We start from the raw sequence: 20,336 nt of genomic DNA on the forward strand, positions 1-20,336 counted from the left end.
TCCATAGCAGTCTTGCAACAGGTAGGGTCGTAGTAGTTTGGCGGTCGGGAGAAGCTAGCTAGAGCTGTGCTGACAGCGTGGGGCAACCCGTGCCATTCAGCAGATAAAGCTTCTTATCGCATATGCCAGAAGGGGATTGGTAAAACATCCCCTTGATGTTTTATGGCAACATGTGCCTACTCTGTGCATGTGCCTACTGATCAGAAGAGGTGCTTTAGCAGAAGCTGTAGCAGCTCAAGCTTTTGGCTCTGGAGGCCCCTGGTTCAGTCCTTGAGATGGCAGCCTCACAATAGCCATTACCATACCAGATCAGATCACTGGTCCACCTAGCCCAGTATCCTGTTTCTTACAGTGGGCAAAACCAGATACATCAGAAGATTGTGCAAAAATTCCATAATGGACAATTATGCAAGAACGTGCCTCTGGGGGAAGTGTCTTCCTATCCCCTGCCGTTAGTGGTTGGCTTACAACCGAACCATGAGTGTTGCTGTCTCGTCTTATCATGAACTTCCTTTGCACTGTTCGTTATTTTGTGTATCTTTGTTGTGTTCCCTCTTATTTATCTCCTTTCTAAAGTAAAAACTCCTGAGCTTTTTGTGCAGAACCATTTCATGCCTCTGAATCTTTTTGTATTGCTGGTTTCTCAACCTCTTCTGTATCTTTTTTTTTCATTCGAGCTAATCAGAACTCAGCATTCTGATTGGGTTCCCACTGATTTCTATAGTGTGTTCTATTTGCCATCCCATTCGTTAAACATTTTGTTTGGGTTTTGATTACTGCCACACATTGAGCTACTGACACTTATTATTGTTTGAATTATAGTAGCACCTACAAACTTCAACTGAGACCAGGGCCCTTGTGCTAGGCACTGTACAAACACAAAGTCAGAGACCATCAGTGCCCCAGAGAGCCTCACAGTCTAGTAAACAAGACAGCCAAAAGATGGGAGGGGAAACTGAGGCACGGGGGGGGGAAATGACCTACCCAAGATCACCGGCAGAGCTGGAAATAGAAACCCTATCTCCTGAGCCCCAGTCAAGTGCCTTAGCCACAAGACGACCCTTCTTCTCACCTCTTGTCACCAAATCTTTCCCTTTCCATGGTATGGGCCTGTCTCTCTGCCAATACTGAGACAGTGCTGAGGAGTTCTGGGTTTTTGGTTAGAATTTATTTACATTTTCCTTTTACATGAGAGATTGTTAGATACAAGGTGATAATGGAGGGACGTGGTGAAAGCAAAGGATCCTGATTCTCTGTTGCTCTGCATTCATCCACCCCTGTGAAGATCTTTACCATGGGGGCATTTTACACCCTTTGGGCATTGGGAGACTAGGGGGAGGAAAGACGGGATGATATAAAGGCGAGATGGGTGAACAGTGGAGGCTCTCCTGGGCGGGCTGTATTCTGTGGACTGCTGGCTAGGAGAGCAGCATGGGGGTGAATGCAGTATGGACTTTGGAACACCAGGGCGTGGGTGTCGGAGTAGAAGTGGTCAGCAGAGGAAAAGCAGGCTAGTGGGAGCTGGGAATATGCTGAAAGGCTCCAGTTTAATCCTATAGAGCACTGGCTTTCTGCAGCCTAAATGGAACATTTAGCCTACCCTGTCTGGAGTCGGGTGCAGTGTGGTCTTCACCTGCATCTATTAAGTGACTCCAAACACACCTTTTGGACTAGCTGCCTGTTTTCAGATGTCAGCCGACTATATATATATATATATATATTTTAGATGGAAAAGGAGGCAGGAGAGAGTGAGCAAACGAATGATGGAAGCGAAGCAAATGATGGAGAGAGAAGGAAACAGATAGAGACGTGTTTGGCAAATTAAAGCTTTTCCCTTGTTTTGCTGCTTTGCAGTTAGCTACAGGAACACTTAGCACCGAGCCCAGGGTCTCGAGAAGCAACTCTCTTACCAGCAGGAAATGTTGTTAAATATTTATTTGTAAACCTGGAGTCTTTAGCTCTAAAACATAGTCAAGTGCAATAAAATTTGATTTAGTTGGTGCAGCTGGGAGGAGGCGAGAGGGCTGAAGCCGAGACCCTTGTTTGTGGGGTTTGTTTATAAACCCAAAATCCAGAGACCAGGGTTAGTCCCACACCTAGGGTGACCAGATAGCCAGTGTGAAAAATCGGGACAGGGGTGGGGGTGGGGGGTAATAGAAGTCTATATAGGACAAAGCCCTGAATATCGGGACTGTCCCTATAAAATCAGGACATCTGGTCACCCTACCCACAGCCCTGGGTCCAGGTCAGGACTCTGTGCACTAGTGTCAAGATTCACACTCCCAGCACAGTGGGATCTGCTCACCAGGGTATTAGGTTTCAGATGTCCAGTCCCTCGATGCAGTGGGATCGACCGGCCCACCCCTGCGAGTTGTAGGACTCGTCCACCTGTGCCCCAGCAAATTCCAGTGACTTTGATGCATTATTTTCTTGCTCAGAAAATGTTTCCCAAAGTCACTGGAGATGCTTGGAGAGTCTCTCATGGGCAGCTGGCTCAAGGGTGAACGTCGCGCACTCTATAATTTATGATTACCAGATGTTTTTATGAGCTGACTCAGAAATTTCTGTTGTTTCTTTTTTTTTCAATAATCTTGCTCTGTCAGCTTATCTGAAACCCCACTCCAGATTCCTCCCTGCCTAGAGAAGGCCAAGCTCCTGGCTCCAGGATTCTGATCACAACGAGCAGTAACAATATGGGGTTCCGTGGCTGGGACGGTACACAGAATAACTTGGTGATGTCTTCTGCAAAAAAAAAAAAAAAAAAAAAAGACTAAGTCACGTAAACAGGGATGGGCAAAACTCCAGGGAGCCTGGGGACTTATGAACCTTCTAAGTGCACAAACTGTGTTTCCCTGGGGGTTTAAACCCTTGTGTTTTCGTTTTCCCTAAGGGCGATTTCAGTTGGTTTATTTTTGCTACATCATGTTTACTTCTTTAGCTACAGGGTAGTCCGTGCTTTCATAATGGAGACCATCCTGCTGACTTAAGTGCTGTTATTCAGTGTAAATGCCAGCACAGAATTAGAGCCACCACTTCCCCACCCCACCCAGCGCAAAAAATACCTCTAGGCTGGCCCCAGTGGGGAATTATTGATACTACAGGTATGGTCCAAGTAGAGTTATGCAGATTTATGCCATCCGAGGAGCAGGCCCATTGTTCTTAATTTTTCATTTTCATTTTTCTCCCTCTCTGCAACTTTTTCCAAATCGCTTCCCTTTCCAATCTACTTTTACCGTGTTTTTCTCTTTTTTTCCCCCCATCTTCTCCCATTCTCCCCTTTGGCCCAGCTCCTCAGCTGGTGTAAATCAGTGTAGCTGCATTGGCATCTGTCTACCACACTGATTTACACTCAGCTAAGTAGCACCCCCTTCATCTTCAATATAGAGAGGTAGAGGTGGGAATTTTCTCTCGGCTCCCTTTCTCCTATGCTTAAGATAAACCCAATACCATTCAAGCTTGACCTGTGGACCCAGGATGGCCAAATGGGTTTGAAACCAGCCCTGATTATAACACTGACACAGACAATGGTGGAGGAGGCGTTATGTGTGCAGAAAGTGATGTCATGCTGACATAATAGTGCTGACATAAAAACGTGCACAACGTCACAGCATAATGGGCCAGGGTTTTTCCCTCCCGTACAGTTGTATGCTGGCGGCTGTGAGCCTGCTTCACTGCCACCTGCTGCCTCATTGTCAGTTACACCTGGGGAAACTGTACCAGACACAACCAGATCAGAAGCAGGGTGGTACTTTATTCTCACTTTGCACAGGTGTAAGTGACGGTGCGCGGTGCCACTTTCCCTCTCCCTGAAGCAGCGTATTTATTCGGCTTTTCAAGGTACGTCTACATAGCAGGTGGCAACCGCAGCAGCGAGTATCAGATTGGGGCTCTCAGACATTGTGCTGCTCCTAGCCCTGTCGATGACTGGGCTCAGGCTGGAACTCAGGCTCTGAACTCAGGAACTCGGGGGTGGGTTTCAAAGCCTGAACTCCAGCCTGAACCACAACATCTCCACAGTTGTTTTTAGCACCATCATGCAAGCCCAAATCCTTCAACTCAGGCTCTGAGACTTACTACTGGGGCTGTGTAGACCTACCCTCACAGAGCACAAGAAACAGCAAAGGCCTCTCTCTAGGCCTGCAGTGAGGGAAAGGGGAAAAAAAGAAACCAGTCCAAATCATGCAGAAACCCCCATCTAGATACCTGGACCAGACTCCTTCCTTGGAGGTGCTCTGACCCCTTCCCAAGAAAGGGCAACATGTTATACACCTCCCGCTAGATTAACCGCTACCTGCCAAGCAAACCCAGCTGCTCTCCCCTGCTGATCCGGGAAGCATCACTTAGGAGGAATGGATCTTATTTCCAGGGCCAAGTTATGGACAGGGTCACATGCCGCCCACCAGGGCAGAGCCATGTATTGGGCAGTTATCTTCTTGGGGGCGATTCTCCAACCCTCACACTGGTTTTACTCCGGTGGGTCCCAGTGATTTCAGTGGAGTCACCCCAGATTTGCACTAGTGTGAGGTCAAAGTGATTGGATCCTGATTCTCCATTGCTCTGCATTCATCCACCCCTGTGAGGGTCTTTACCATGGGGGCGTTTTACACCCTTTGGGCACTGGTGTAAGTGACTCACTAGGTTCAGGGAAGCAGGGGTGTTCCAGATCAGAGGGTACATTTGTTAGATCTCATTTTCCCTCACTGAGCAAATTCAAGAGTGCTCCAAACTCTGCCAGACCTTTACCCCTTCAGTGATTGCTGCATGATCTGAGCTAGGTAGTCAACATCAGATCATGCAAAAATCTTGATTTTTAGAAGGGGTTTTCTATCGCCAGCTCAGCCTTGGAAGAGACTTGTTTTGCTCTGAAATGTCCAAAGGTAAATGGGAAACTGAAGTGATTTAAAGCTCATCTTCACGCTGTATTTTTCAGTGTACTCGTTGTCTTTATCCCGGGCCTTTTATGTGGCTTCAGCTATTAGCATTACGGATGTTTTTGTCAGGGCTTGTATTTATCATGGATTTAAATTTAGCCCAGAACTAATACTACGTGAGGTGTGTCTAGACTTTAATTATATGCAAGTAGGTTTGTCTAGTCTGTAATAATATGCAGATTTTGCTTTGTTCATTTATCATGTTTGTTCATCTTTTTAACTCTTGGCCTCCAAAGCCTTAAATTCTACCACTGAAGGCTTATTTGGCTGCTGTTGTTTTTCATGGCTACATTGTATTCTGTGCAGTTACTAGAAGGCTCAGACAAAGAACATGTAATAATTCCACAATACCAGGTGTATTTCAGCCTAACCAGGCAAATTATCCCCTTGTCACCATGTGTGGCATAGGGCCAGATCCTCAGCTGGTGTAAATCAGCTCCAATGGATCTCTGCTCGGGAGGAGCCTTGGGATGGTTGAATGGTGGAGTTTGTGGAAGGTCAGTACTGAGGTGCACTGCAGGATGTGTGCCTTTGCACAGGGCTCAGGTTAGAGAATAGTGGCTAGGTTGGAAGTCTGAACTAAGTGCATTGGCAAAGCTCTGCTGGGTCTAGGAGTGGAACAATAGGCGGTGTTGCATGCCAAAACAAAGGTTGTTGCCAAAGCTGTTTGCCATAGCAGAGCTGTTGCAAATCACGATGAATATACAGGGCCAAATTCACCCCAGGCGTGATTCCATTGACACTGGTGGAGGTACACCAGGGAAGAGCTTGGCACCTATTAGAGGAATTCTTGGGGAAGCTCAGATTGTAATATCAAGAGAGATACCACAACAACCCCACCTATTCCTGCACCTGTCTGAAGCCAGTATTAGCGGTTGCCCATAAAGGTGACGAGCACGGAAATTTCAGCTAAGAACACATCCAAATAAGGCAGGCTGTTTTTCAGCATCATAAGGTGAAGTCTTTCCAATCTCAGTGCAATTAGACCCTTTCGACTGTGTTTTGTTTTACATATAGTGTTTTGCTTTTTTATGTCTTTCTCAGCAAGATTGTGAGTATAGGGAATTGGATTCCAAGAGAGATTAACAGAGATGACGATTAAAGAGAAAGCGCATGCATTTTGAAAGCATGCGCTCTGAGCGACTGCACTGCAAAATGTTCCTTTCGCTGCATGTAATGTGATCCAACAAAGAGTTTAGAGTGGTACCTGCTGCCCCATTTCCAGCAGAGTCGCAGCACATTAGCTGGGATTTCTACTCTTCCTGGAAGACATGGTTTCAGAGGTGCAAAGTTTACTCCGGCAGTTGCAAAATAAATAGCACTTTTTGTCTGATGGATATTGCACAAGCATGAAAACAGCTTGTTTAGCCTCCTTGGAATGGCTCTGGGTGGAAGACCTGCTCTGGCTCTCCCCCATGTGGGAAGAGCCCTGGGGAGGTATTTAGATAGCCACTCACCAGCTGGACATGGCTCCTTTTGGCTCCCTGGATACCGTTGCTGCCCACTCGCTCAACAAGGGTCCAAGTTTGTCTTAATTACAGGAATATGCTGGGCAAACACACAAATGCAACTACCAAGGACTCTACTAATTGGTTATGTCCACCCTAGTGTCTGGCCACCAGCTGGCAGAGGTAGCAGGCCCCTTGGCTGAGACCTTGACGTCTCTGGTATTGTCCCAGCCTCAGAAGCCAATTTTATCCTTCAGAATAGATTCAGGTCTCATCTCTGCGATATCAAATACTACGCCAGTGAACATGGCAGTGTTCATAGAATCATAGAATATCAGGGTTGGAAGGGACCTCAGGAGGTCACCTCGTCCAACCCCCTGCTCAAAGCAGGACCAATCCCCAACTAAATCATCCCAGCCAGGGCTTTATAACAGTGATCAGCATAGTTGGCAATATTGATGTTATGCCATGAAGGATGATTAATAATAAATATCCTACATTCATTTAGCGCTTTGTGGCCTGATCCAGTTAGTGAAGCCAATGGAAACCTTTCCACTGATCTCAGTGAGCATTAGAGCAACCCGTTAGGAATGATTGTGACGGTGTTTACAAATTATGTACACGCAGGAATCACTTTGCACACTCCTGAAATGCAGTCACCTCTGGGGTGGAACGCATCAGCTGTTCACCAGCAGCCAGCAACACTGCACAGCAATCTAGGGCAAGAGGTGAAGAATGCCATATCAAATTGAAACTGTGGGAGGAATTCTGTGCAGCAGACTGTAATTAATACCCCAGTTTGAATTGGGCGAGGACGTTACTGTTCTGGTTTATGAGGGAGCGAAAACTGATACATTTATGGATTGCACATCACTTTTCATCCTTGCATTTTGCAAAAAATGTTCAAATAATCTTTTTTGGAAGGAAAGTAAGTTATACATGGGGCATCTATCTATATAAAATGATGGATATAAACAGAAGCAATGAAACTAATGCACAGAGTATATCCAAGAGCCATAAATAGTGCGAGGCAAAGTAATGCACAGGATATATATAATGATGGATATAAACTGAACCGGTGAAAGTAATGTGTGGAGTATATTCAGCGATAGCCATAAATAGCATTAGTGAAGGCAATGCAGAGTGTATATGTAACAATGGATATAAACAGAGCCAGGGGTAGTTGTACATATAATGTACGATATTAATGTGATTTGATCCTTCATAACAGCTTGAGCAACATAAAAAATAAGTACACCAGAAGCAATGTGACATGCAGCTTTAGCATCCCACTGACAAGGGGATGGGATTGTTTATGGTTTGAAGGTATAAGCTGCCTTTGCAAAGCCATAACTCCCCCGGAATAACTTTATATAGTGCTCAGTGTCTCCCCATTCCAAGTTTTTCACTAGCTCAGCTCCCTTCATTCATTTAACTTTCAAATTGCCTCTTCCATTCCAGAGCAGGGAGGGCTGGGGATGAGGAGGGAAGAGCCACTAGACTAGACAGAGTCCTGGAAGGTGGTGGTGGATTTGGGGGGGGTGTCTCCTGCTAACCTGGTGTGGGAAGAGTTACTGCATTCTTCTTTTCAGAAGAAAACTAGGGTTCAGTATCCTCCAAATCCCAGCCTGGTCTGGCCCCCACTTAAAGACAGTGTTGACTTGGGGTGCAAACAAGGAACAACTTTCTGGAGTGCAAATGGTTGAGATGGCTACTAGAGACGTGATCAACCCACCTACACTAGGACAAAAGAATAGTGCCATTTGACAGGTTTCAGAGTAACAGCCGTGTTAGTCTGTATTCGCAAAAAGAAAAGGAGGACTTGTGGCACCTTAGAGACTAACCAATTTATTTGAGCATAAGCTTTCGTGAGCTACAGCTCACTTCATTGGATGATGATTGATGAGGAAGCTGGGGATTGCTTAGGGGAAATAACTGGGAGAGGAGGTGTGTGTGTTTGAGATAGGGAAATTTATATCACTTCCATCTGAAATCACTTGAGATCAGATCCTACGGCAGGGATGGGCAAACTTTTTGGCCCGAGGGCAACATCTGGGTGGGGAAATTGTATGCAGGGCCATGAATGTAGGGCTGGAGTAGGGGGGAGTGCAGAGTGTGGGAGGGGGTGCGGTGTGCAGGAAGAGGCTCAGGGCAAGGGGTTTGGGTGCAGCAGGGGTTGGGGTACAGGAGGGGTGCAGTAGGGGTCTCAAAGCAGGGAGTTAGGGGGCTCAGGGCAGGGGGTTGGGGTGCAGGAGGGGTTCAGGGTGCGGGCTCCAGCCCAGCACCACTTACCTCAAGCAGCTCTGGGGTAGCAGCAGCATGCAGTGGGGCTAAGGCAGGCTCCCACCTGCCCTGGCCCCATGCCGCTCCCGGAAGTGGCCAGCCTGTCCGGCAGTGGCTCCTGGGGGTGAAGTGGGGCAGGCGGCTCCGCACGCTGCCCTCACTTGCAGATACCACTCCCAAAGCTCCCATTGGCCACAGTTCCCCATTCCTGGCCAATGGGAGCTGCGGGGGGGCGGTGCCTGCAGGCAAGGGCAGCGCTTGGAGCCCTCTCCCCACCCCACCCCACCCCGCTCCCCAGGGGCCACAGGGACGTGGTGCTGGCTGCTTCCAGGAGTGGCACGGGGCCAGGGCAGGCAGGGAGCCTGCCTTAGACCCAGTGCACCACGGGGCTGGCAAGCCCGCAGGCCAGATTGAAAGCCGTGATGGGCTGCAGTTTGCCCTCCCCTGTCCTAGGGACAAAGTAGTTAACACCAGCAAAGCCCATCCTTGGAAAGCTCTGACCTGCCCTGTTACAGGATCCTTGGTGGTTGTGTTGTCATGCTGATGGTGTTTCAGTATTCAATGCTGGCATAAATCCCCAGCCAAAGCTACGTAAGGGCTGGTTCCAGGAGGAAGGCCAGGATTGTAGCTAAAACGACTTCAGATTGACACAAAAAATCACTTCCTATGGCCTTGTCCCATTGCGTTCCTGGCAGGCCCAGAAATCAGTACCACGTCTGTCTCTGATCAAAGACTTTTTCCAGGGCCCATCCCACATTGGCCAGGAAATCTAACTGAAATTCTTCTCTCGTGGACATTTTTTGCTTTAGTGAGGAAATCTGGTTAGTTTTTTTCATCCTTTCCCTAGTGAATGAAGGGAACAGGCAGTTTTTGTTAGCAAGAAGGCCCCAGCAGTGGGCTCACAGGACATTCCCGGATCCCATGCCTATAGAATAGATTCTGTTTACACTTCCCTGGTGTTTCATTTGCTGGTGCAGTAAAACCAATTCTGCTGCTGGTTTGGGGATGGAAATTCTGAGCCCCTCTTTTGCACCTCGGGTCTTCTACCCAAGGACTTGCTTTTGCATGTAAATACTCCATTCAGTGGTCAGTGGTTTCCCCCACCCAGGACCTCTGTAATCTGATACAATTAAAAGCAACAGGGAAAAAAGAAACTTAAGTGTTTTCACTTTGGATTCCAGTGGCAACAATGGATGCTGAGAGCCATATTGTGTTTACTTCCCCCAGGTCGAGACATGGTGATAAAGAACAGGGGTATTGGGGCATGCTCGCAGACAGGCATCTTCAAGGCAGCGTAATGGATCTAGGTGCCCAGGTCCCCAAAAGCCCAGCCTTTGTTTTTAAAAGGTTAATGGTAGTTTGTAAGTACAATGTTCCTTTTACCCATGATCACGGAACACGTTGCAAAGCCAGGTAAATATCGTTATTGCCTTTTGGCCGATGGGGAACTAAGGCACAGGAAGGGTTAAGTGACTTGCCCCAGGACGCAGAGAGGGTTAGTGACAGAGACATGAATAGTCAGGAGTAACTCCACTGGAGTCCATGGGGTAGAGGAGAATCCAGCCCCGAAGAGTACATTGCTTTCTGTTCTAAGTGGAACCTGTTCCTTTCTGAGCTGCCATTCTCTGACCCTCGACACAATGTGGGCTGCTCCACTGTCTGGGTTTTCCCTGTCTCTCTAGTCTGGGCTGAATTCTGCATTCCAGCGCCTCTGCATTCAAAAGGCAGTTTTTGTATTCAAGTTCCATCTAAAGGGAACTGACTCATTTCAAGAGCTTAAAGTGTGTGTGTAAAACATTCCCCATTCAATCATCAAAAGTTGGGGGATGATTTTGCCCAGGAGTGGCTTTGGATAAGTAAATGAAGGCATCACCACCATGGCTTCACTTCTTCCTCAGGCACCATCTGCATCAAGCCCCTGCCTCTCCCTTTCTTCCCAGCAGATGGTGGGATTGGTGGGGGTTGCTGCACCCCTGCCAGAAAGCTGTGTCAGCGGGCGGGATCACGCTTCCTGGTTCCTCAGCACCTCATTAGGGTGCTGCTGGCCGAAGTGCAGGCTCCCTCCTTTTTGTATGCGCCTCACCTCCAAACTCTGACTTCATTAGTGGAGACTGTTCTCCTGGCTGGCTCTGAGCAGACTGCAAAGCAAGCCGTTAACATAGAGGCGTCTCAGGCCAGGTCTCTCAGGGAGCCAGTTAGATCGGGGGATGGGACAGAGACAGGTTTCAGCCAGTTAATGCCTAAATAATAGATGCTTTTTCAACGTGGATGGTTTTTTGTCAGATCGCTTTGCCATGAGAAATTATATTATAAGCTTTCAGGCTTTGTCATCGCTCGCAGTCGTACAGCATAACTGGTTTACTGAGGAATTCCCCCGTGGCCCCACCATACCCATCTACAAGAGCCCCAGTCTGAGCAGCAGCGTGGCCCACTGGTGAAGGCACTGAGCAGGAGACCTGGGTTCTGTTCGTCACTCAGCCACTGACTTGCAGCGTGACCTTGGTCAAGTCACTTACCCTCTCTCTTTCCCCTTCAGCCCTTTGTCTGTCTGCTTTAGATTGTAAGTTCTTTTGGACAGCCATTGGCTTTTATTGTGTGTCCATGCGGCACCCAGCAGAGTCGACACTACCATCATAATAATGGGCACCCCCTGCCCTCATCAGGTCAGCTTAGTGACAGGAAGCTGGACTAATTATTGTTTGTTAGCCTCTACTGTCAGCCTTAGGGGCAGAAACATTGACTTCCTTTGCCAGACCATGTGGATACCTAAAGATCAGTGTGAAAGGGAATTCCCTGCCCAGAGACCCTGTGAATTCGGCCACATGGAGCACGCTATTCAAACCCACTGTCGTGGCTGAACCACATTCGCAACTGCCTAGGTGGTAACGATTGAGACCGCAATTTAGTAATCTGTCTACAGGGAAGGGAGTCCCAGGGACAACCTTCCCCCTTCCCGCCCCCCCCCAGGGATGCTGAGAAAACATAAGGAAGAATCTAGGTTGGGGGGCAGGAGTTGGTCTGTGGAGAAATACAGGACCTGGCAAGTGCGTAGGGATCTTTGCCCCATAGCTAGTGGTAAATGCATGGTGAAGCTGTAGGCCTAGAAGCAGAACATACTAGCTCTGCTACTCAAAGATCCCCTGATGGCCACTGTCCCACCCTTCCAAGGTGTGAAATTGGACACAGCTGCTAGGGCAAGTACTAAGACCAAGCAAGGAGAGGAGGAAAAATGATGGGTGGGGAGAGGAAGTCCAAAGATGACTAATAACTGGATAGACCGCTGGCTGGCTAGTATGGGGACTGACATTACCCCAGCCAGTGAAATGCTGCGCTCATGCCAGCTCTACCTGCAGCCCTTCAAGTGTGTGTGTTCTGCTGTCTTAAATGTGCTTTCCTAGCATCTCTGCTGCACAGGTGCATCTGGCTGCATGTGTGACACTGCAAATGATAGCATCACGGTGGCTACACTGTATATTGAAATAGCAAGGATGTATCGAGCAGACATGTCTAATATTGACCCGGTATTTCCCCTTCAGTTAATATCAGCACTGGCAGGTCAATGAACTTTGACGCTGACTTGAACAGAAGTGACTTTTGCCATTCCACTGGCCTTTGTTTGCTAACCTCTGCTGTTGTTCTTTCCTCCCCCTCTTTGTTTTTGTGTTGCTTGCAGGTGAGAGATAGGATGATAGCTGGGGAGGTGAGCATGCATAGCCCAATTCTGGCCTGCTGGCAGCCTATCCTCCTCCTGATGCTAGGATCCGTCCTCTCCGGCTCTGCCACGGGCTGCCCGCCCCGCTGCGAGTGCTCTGCCCAGGAGCGCTCTGTGCTGTGCCATCGGAAGCGATTCCTTGCTGTACCCGAGGGGATCCCTACTGAGACTCGGCTCCTGGACTTGGGTAAGAACCGAATCAAGACTCTCAACCAGGATGAATTTGCCAACTACCCTCACTTGGAGGAGCTGGAGTTAAACGAGAACATTATCAGTGCCATTGAGCCTGGGGCTTTCAACAACCTCTTCAACCTCAGGACTCTGGGTCTCAGGAGTAACCGACTCAAGCTCATCCCCTTGGGGGTGTTTACCGGACTGAGCAATCTTACCAAGCTAGACATTAGTGAGAACAAAATTGTGATCCTTCTAGACTACATGTTCCAGGACTTGTACAACCTGAAGTCTTTGGAGGTTGGGGACAATGATCTGGTCTATATCTCCCACCGGGCCTTTAGCGGCCTCAACAGCTTGGAGCAGCTGACCCTGGAGAAATGCAATTTGACCTCCATCCCCACGGAGGCGCTGTCTCACTTGCACGGCTTGATTGTGCTGAGGCTGCGCCACCTGAACATCAATGCCATCAGGGATTACTCATTTAGGAGGCTCTACAGGCTTAAGGTCCTTGAGATCTCCCACTGGCCCTATCTGGATACCATGACGTCCAACTGCCTCTATGGACTGAACCTGACGTCCTTGTCCATCACCCACTGCAATCTGACTTCCATCCCTTACGTCTCTGTCAGGCACTTAGTTTATCTCAGGTTCCTGAACCTGTCCTACAACCCCATCCTCACCATTGAGGGCTCCATGCTGCATGACCTGCTCCGGCTGCAGGAGATCCAGCTGGTGGGTGGGCAGCTCACCACTGTGGAGCCCTACGCCTTCAGAGGCCTCAACTACTTGCGCATCCTGAATGTCTCCGGGAACCTGCTGACCACACTGGAGGAGTCAGCCTTCCACTCAGTGGGGAACCTGGAGACGCTCATTTTGGATAACAACCCTTTGGCCTGCGACTGCCGGCTGCTTTGGGTTTTCCGACGCCGCTGGAGGTTGAACTTCAACAAGCAGCAGCCCACCTGCTCCACCCCTGAGTTCGTCCAGGGGAAGGAGTTCAAGGACTTCCCTGACGTGCTCCTGCCCAACTATTTCACCTGCCGCCGGGCACGCATACGGGACCGCAAGCCGCAGCAGATCTTTGTGGATGAGGGCCATACGGTACATTTTGTCTGCCGGGCAGATGGGGATCCACCTCCCACGATCATGTGGCTCTCTCCCAGGAAGCACCTCATCTCTACCAAAACCAATGGGCGGCTCACTGTCTTTCCCGATGGCACTCTGGAGGTGCGCTACGCCCAGATCCAGGACAATGGCACCTACCTATGCATCGCCAGCAATGCAGGTGGCAATGACACCATGCTGGCGCACCTTCACGTGCGGAGCTACTCCCCAGATTGGCCCCACCAGCCCAACAAGACCTTTGCTTTCATCTCCAACCAACCCAACGAGAGCGACGCCAACAGCACGCGTGCCACCGTGCCTTTCCCCTTCGACATCAAGACTCTCATCATCGCCACCACCATGGGATTCATCTCCTTCCTGGGCGTGGTGCTCTTCTGTCTGGTGCTTCTCTTCCTGTGGAGCCGGGGGAAAGGCAACACGAAGCACAACATCGAGATCGAGTACGTGCCGCGCAAGTCTGACGCCGGCATCAGCTCCGCCGACGCGCCACGCAAGTTCAACATGAAAATGATCTAACCCGAAGCAATTTGCAAATAAAAAGTTTTTTTAAAAACAAAAAAAGAACGTTGCTACAAACATACCGACCTCTCTCCTCCTCTGAACCCCCCCTCCCCTCTCATTCTGACCCCACCTCCCCGCACCACCACCTCTTCATACCAGGAGAACATTCTGCGGATGTCTCCAGGACTCCCATGTTTGTAAAGAAGTCGTCTGATGGACGCCGGTGTCAGATCTAAGATGAGAGGGGAAAAAAAAACAAACGAAAAAAATAAAATAAAATCAATAAAAAGTTACGAACTTTCCTCTGTAACTTTGATTTAAATAATTACGGATTTTTATGAAAAGTTGAAATAAAAAAAACCACCTCCCTATTTGCTATAGATAGTTGGAATGCAAAATCTTGACTTCTTGATCTGTCCAGTTCTGTATCTGATTTTTATTTTTCTTCCTCTCCTCTGACTCTCCCCTGGAGGCGGTTTCTAGTGGTCTCAGACAGAAAAATCTGGGGCTTCCATCCACACAGCTCTGAGTGCGAGCCAGCACCCAGTTGCACTGGCGAAAAGCCTGTTGGCTCAGCAGAGAGCAAAGAACAAATTCTGCTGGGACTGATGCCCTCAGTTACACCTCTGAAAGGGCTTGCCAGGGGATAAGTCCAGCCAGAATTCAGCCCAAAGTGTTGGTGTTCCCTTTTAGATAAAAAGGGAATCACCAGTTAGGCTAAGGCCTTTCCCTTTGGGCAGCTCAAGGTTCAAAGTGCTCTACACCCTTTTTCCCATTTAGTCCTGGGGAAGCTAGTCAGTACCTGGATTTCAGCTCGGCTGTGTCTATATACCAGTAAACAGTCTGTGACTCAGCCCATTCCCTGGCCAGCAGAACAGCCTTTCTGGGCTTCTCCCCTCTGCTAATTGACAAAGGCAAGACTCAGATTCTCCAGTCTTTGGTTTTAACTATCAGAGTTAGGTGCCACTGCTCTGAAATGTATCCCAGTTGGGCCTTTCCCTGGAGGTATTTCAGGGAATGCTATCCTGGGGTTTTCCTGTGACCAACAGGTAGAAGGGGGCCTGAGATTTAATTACTCCACAGGTGTTAGGCAGGGAGAGGGCTCTTTCTCTGCAGCTGTGAATAACGGAGTCAGTTGGACCTGCTGTCAGACAGGGGGCCTGATGCTGCTCTCACTCTGGCCTCATCCTCCCGTAACTCCCCTGCCCTCAACAGAATGACTCCTGATTTGCACGGCTGTAAGTGGGGTCAGAGTCAGGCACAGAGAGCAGGTTCCCAGGGCTGTGACTAATGGCATCTCTGCTGCTGTCAGAGAGAGAATGGATTTCCTCCAGCTGGGACTGGTGAAATCAGACTGAGGAGGGGGAGGTTCCCTGAGCCAAACTCTACACTGTTACAGCCACACAACCTCTCATTGACTTCAATGGTGCAAGGAGGGTAGAAGTCGGCACTGGGGCTGGGATGGAAAGGCTGCGCCACCTAACCCATACTCTGGTACCTGTACTCCTAGCCACCTCTGTTCACCAGAAGGAAAGTGTTAGCCAACGCATCCATCTATGCCCACCAGATCAGGGAACTCCTTGACGTTCTCTCAGGTTCCCGGAGCCCCATGCTGGTGATGGCTCTCACTGAATTTAACTCATTCTCTCAAGCCCTCAGGCATTTCCCTGGGACTTTAGCTTCCAAACAGGCAGGAGATCTTGGCTGGAAGATCCAAACGCTGGTGACAGGAGGGGGGCATGTGAGCAGGGTAGTCTGGGAAGTGCAGAGTGACAGCAGTGGGGTAGGAGTGATGCAAGCTGTTTTCTAGCTATTTAACCTATGTATTTATCTCTGATGTGCCTAGCACCACGAGTAGCTGGGCACCTAATGGTTTATATATAGGCCTGGCAGAATTCAATTTTTACTCTTTTATAATCTTGACAGATGATATTGATGTTTATTTTAAGCCCTTTTTTAGATTTTTAAATTTACAGTTGTACAAAATTACAGGGTTTGACTACGTTTCGCTATTTTTAAGTCATTTAAATTTTCAATTGCAGAGTCAGGCAATTATTTAATGTCAGTTGCTACTGAGATTCAAAAAGCTAAAGCTTTATAAGCATTAAAACACAAATTGTCACAATATACTAAATAGCCTTAGATCAACAAATCCCACCGCTTTTTAACTGTCCATTCGCTAGTCCATTTGTAACAAGCCTTGTTCAAAAGCTTAAATCACTGGAGTTTCACTCTAGGTTCTCAAGCTGCCTTTTTCTTACTTTGCCTATCTGTAAATTTAGAGCATCATGAATGGAAATATTGGTTTCCTCATTTTGTATGGGTCCAGTGAAATTGCCGTTTACTGACATTTACAGATAAAAAAATTGAATCCTTCCAAGCCTATTTATACAATAACATCGTTCCCGGGTGCTAGCATTAGCCCCATGGAGGTCTGAAAGAGTCTCTGTTTTCATTGGATAGAATTGGGTTATTTTAAAGAAGAAGGGGTGTTTAAGAGCCAGTCTGTGCTACAGAAGGTGTGTTCTTCCTCAAGTAATGGTCCCTGTAAGCATTCCAATAGCAGGTGTGGTGCGCACCATACACGGGAACCAGAAGGCTTTTGTAGCCGTGTCCCTTGACCTGTATAGCCAAATCTTGCCCCCTTTTCCCTGCGTGCTGAGGTTCTATTCAGAGTGCCCCCTGGGGGACAGGTCTGAGATTTCTGCAACTTTACTTGGGTGCCTCTCATACAAGCAAAGTCCCAGAACGCTCAGCAGAATGGAATACTGTGTAGAGAATATGGTGTGAATTACTGCAAGCAGGTGTGTAAAGACATTGTATGGTGAATAAATTAAAACATCGAGTTAGAAGGGCAAAAGCAGAGGGAGAGAGAAATTAAGAGGCCCAGAGACAAGCAGAGAAGATATGTTTTAAGGTAAGCTTTGAAAACAAAGCTTTATCAAACAAGCTTCAGACCTTCCCCCATTCAGTTTATCCCAATATCTAGGCCTTTGGAGGAATTTATGATTCTCATTTGTACATTTCTGAAGAGACTGGCTGCATTGCTCAGCTCCCAAGGAGAGGGAGAGATTATTAATAGCATCCTGTCACTTTAAATGGGTATCCCATTGGAGCTGAGCCCTAGGTCAGCCATGGAGTGAGGCAACATCCACCCTTTTGAAGAATGATTCCTTTCGAAAAATGTTTGAAGCTTTAAAGCTTTGAGGCTTCAGCTTTACAGTAGGTGGCAGCTTGCATTGCTGTGTGGTACCCATTTTGTGAATGAAGAGAGAATCTCAGTTCATGATGGCACTCCACAATCAGAGCATGAAACAGACCAACCACTGAAAATTCATACATCAATAAATAACTTGTCCACTTTGTGGTAGTCTGCCAAAGAAATGTCCCAGAGGAGAACTGGCAGGTGTGGATGGAGGAGCAGAGACAGTTGGGAAACCAAATAGTGCAAACCTAGAGGATGCAAAGGGAAGAGATGGAGAAACCAGCAGCACAGCATTCATTGACCAGAGTGACTGCAGGGGCTGTGCCCTGCATTTGATCATGCCAATGGCTAGGTGGGGAGGTATCAAATGGGGCTAATGAAATTTCCAACTTAATCCTTGAATGCAGCAGCCGCCAGTAGAGAGGTGAATGCAAGGGAGAAATATGGGAGCATCAGCACCAACCAAAGGTTTGAGCATAAGCAGAGCTTTTACAGTGTCCGTGGGGCCCCTCTGCTGGGTATAGAGTGATGGCTGGCAGCATGCTGTAAGTTTGCAGTGGGTCTCGCTCAATATCTGCATCTGATTCGCAGTTCTGCCAGCCACAGACACCACACCGCTCTGCCAATGCGCCAAATGCTTTGCCTGCAGTATCCTGCTATTGGAGACTCCTCGCTTGACTCTCCCAATGCACCTCAGCCCTACCCTGCACTATCCCTGCTGCGCTGGTGGTCGGCCTTAGCACACTTACACTCCTGCCCTACCATCCAGTGCTGGCTTCCACAGAGCTCTGCCAATGCACCTCAACCCTGCCGTGTAGTGACCCCAGCTCTTGCAGTCTTCAGCCTGCCCAACACAGACAGCGCCAACCAGGCTGAATTATTAGCTGGTTTAATGATCTGCCATGAGATTTCCAGTGTCACTCCGGCTGTGACCTAAGCTGATGGCAACCCAGGAGTGAGGTCAGTGCCGCCTCTCTCTCTGGACCTTAGTCTCAAAGCCTCAGTCATTTCCCCCTTCCTTTGTTCCTGTTGTACTTGGCATGATGCTGCCCAGGGTGGGGAAGTTCATTATCTTATTCCCAGCCTTGCTAGGGCTCTGCAGCCTCCTGTGACAGATGAGTCCCTCATACATTTCAGCTCTGCCGTGAATGAGCATATTCTGGGTATCCTTCACAGCCAGGCTTTGGGGTGATCTCACTATGCTTCTACCACAACATAGATTCTCCTGCCATTTTTGCCTCTGACATTAAATGTTGGGCCATCACCTCACCCCAGAGAAACGAGGCAAAATCCAAAGAGTCCCAAGAAAGCCCAGACCTAGCACATCTTCCATAGATCATCTCAAGCCAAAGCACTCAGCACTCATGGTCATTAATGGCCCTTTTCACAACTGGGAAGTTAAACCTGGTGTCCCAATCTACTTGCAGCTTGGAATATTACATTCTACCTCCCTACGTTCCCTGTGCCACTTTGGATTGGTGCATTGGGTGTCCATACAAGCCAGGAATCACTAAAGGTATTTGATCCCGGATTGCAACACAAGACAGGGGATTAGCTTCTATTGCCAGCCCTGCCACTGACTTGGCAAGTCACATCTTTCCTCCATGCCTTGGTGTCCCCCAGGTGGGAAATGGAACTAATCAGACCTGCCTGCCTTTGTAAACTGCCTTGAGGTCTATGGCTGAAAGGTGCTAATGTGTGATGTATTAATTCACTGTTATTATTGTTATAGCTACGAAACGAGCCCTGACAGCTCAGATCTGGTAAATGAATCTTTACAGACTGCAGCTTGTCTTTGAAATCTTTCCTAGTCCCATGCTTGCTGTTTCCTGCCAGATGATCCAGTGTCACCTTTTTATTCCCAGCAGCACTTCCAATGAGCATGCAGCAAGGTGAATGGAACCGTCATTCCATGTCCAATGCCTGGACAGTGCACTCCAGCCATTCAGCAATTGGGCTAGGCACAGGCTAACACACTGGATAGCTAGCATCTATACAAACTAAATCCAGGGACAGGAGTCTTGGAAAACCCTAATTTAAATGCCCCCACAGTGCTTGGGACATGGGGCTGCAAGGATTCCTCATCCCTGGTCTGCGGGCAAGGCTGCACGCTGGGGCAGGTCTGCCCCACTGCAGAGTGGTTGCTCAATGAACTGCTCCTCCTGCAAGACAGCAGACATAGGTGGGTCAGTAGCAGCAGCATCATGGCCAATGGCAAAGGGACACCCCTTTCGTAGGGTTTCATTGGGAAGCTTTGCCTCAGTGGCAGAGACGCTCCTGGCAACTTCAGCTCCAAGGCCAACTGACAGGTCAGCAGCAATATTACATCCTTGCAATGTGAGCACACCGACCCTGGCAGGCCCATCGTCTGCACAGAGGCCTGGCAGAGCTGTGGGGCACCAGTGCTTCTCCCACCCTGGGCATATTCAGACCTCATTTAACCTTAATCCCTCCTGGAATCACTCTACCGTTGTTACTGTCCAGTCTCCAGCTCGCACTGAACTCTGGAGCCAGGCGTTCCGCCGAGGCCCTAGCATTCAGCAGCGCTATGAACAGGAGGTTGGCTGAGCCCATTACAGAGCTGGAGGCCAGATCTGATGGTCCGCAAGGTTAAGGGGTGCTCGGAAGCAGGGGCAGGGCCAGGGCCACATCTTGCTCTCCTTGTAATGCCAGATGGTTCATGTCGGCAGAAATGGTACTGGTTTAATTGTCCCTCGGGACAATCTGAGCATAAAATATTCCCACACAATATAGGCCCGCTCCCCATGCCGTCAGCAGCTCAGCGCTTTACTTAGAGACAAAAATGTAACTGCCACCCGCGAGCCATGCTGTGCTAAAGATTTTTCTCGCCATTACCGAATGGGAGGGTTTCATCACACCTGCGCACAGAATTGCGGCCAGTCTGCTGTGTCTCCCTGCTGCAGTTTCAGTCAGTGCTTCATTTCCTATTCTCAGCT

General features: G+C 48.6%; 1 protein-coding gene across 4 annotated transcripts in view; it reads left to right on the forward strand.

The window, feature by feature from the left end:
* LINGO1 (leucine rich repeat and Ig domain containing 1) overlaps positions 1–14,434 on the forward strand; it is a 450,166-nt gene extending 435,732 nt beyond the window's left edge. For all 4 annotated transcript variants that reach the window (XM_043523933.1, XM_037911365.2, XM_007068371.4 and 1 more), the window contains one exon: positions 12,336–14,434. In XM_043523933.1, the coding sequence (XP_043379868.1) occupies positions 12,348–14,189 (1,842 nt within the window). In that variant the 5' untranslated portion in view covers positions 12,336–12,347 and the 3' untranslated portion in view covers positions 14,190–14,434. The remainder of the gene's footprint in view (positions 1–12,335) is intronic.
* The last annotated feature ends 5,902 nt before the right edge of the window (positions 14,435–20,336 follow it).

This window comes from Chelonia mydas, chromosome 10, assembly GCF_015237465.2.
Source record: "Chelonia mydas isolate rCheMyd1 chromosome 10, rCheMyd1.pri.v2, whole genome shotgun sequence".
NCBI lineage: Eukaryota > Metazoa > Chordata > Testudines > Cheloniidae > Chelonia > Chelonia mydas.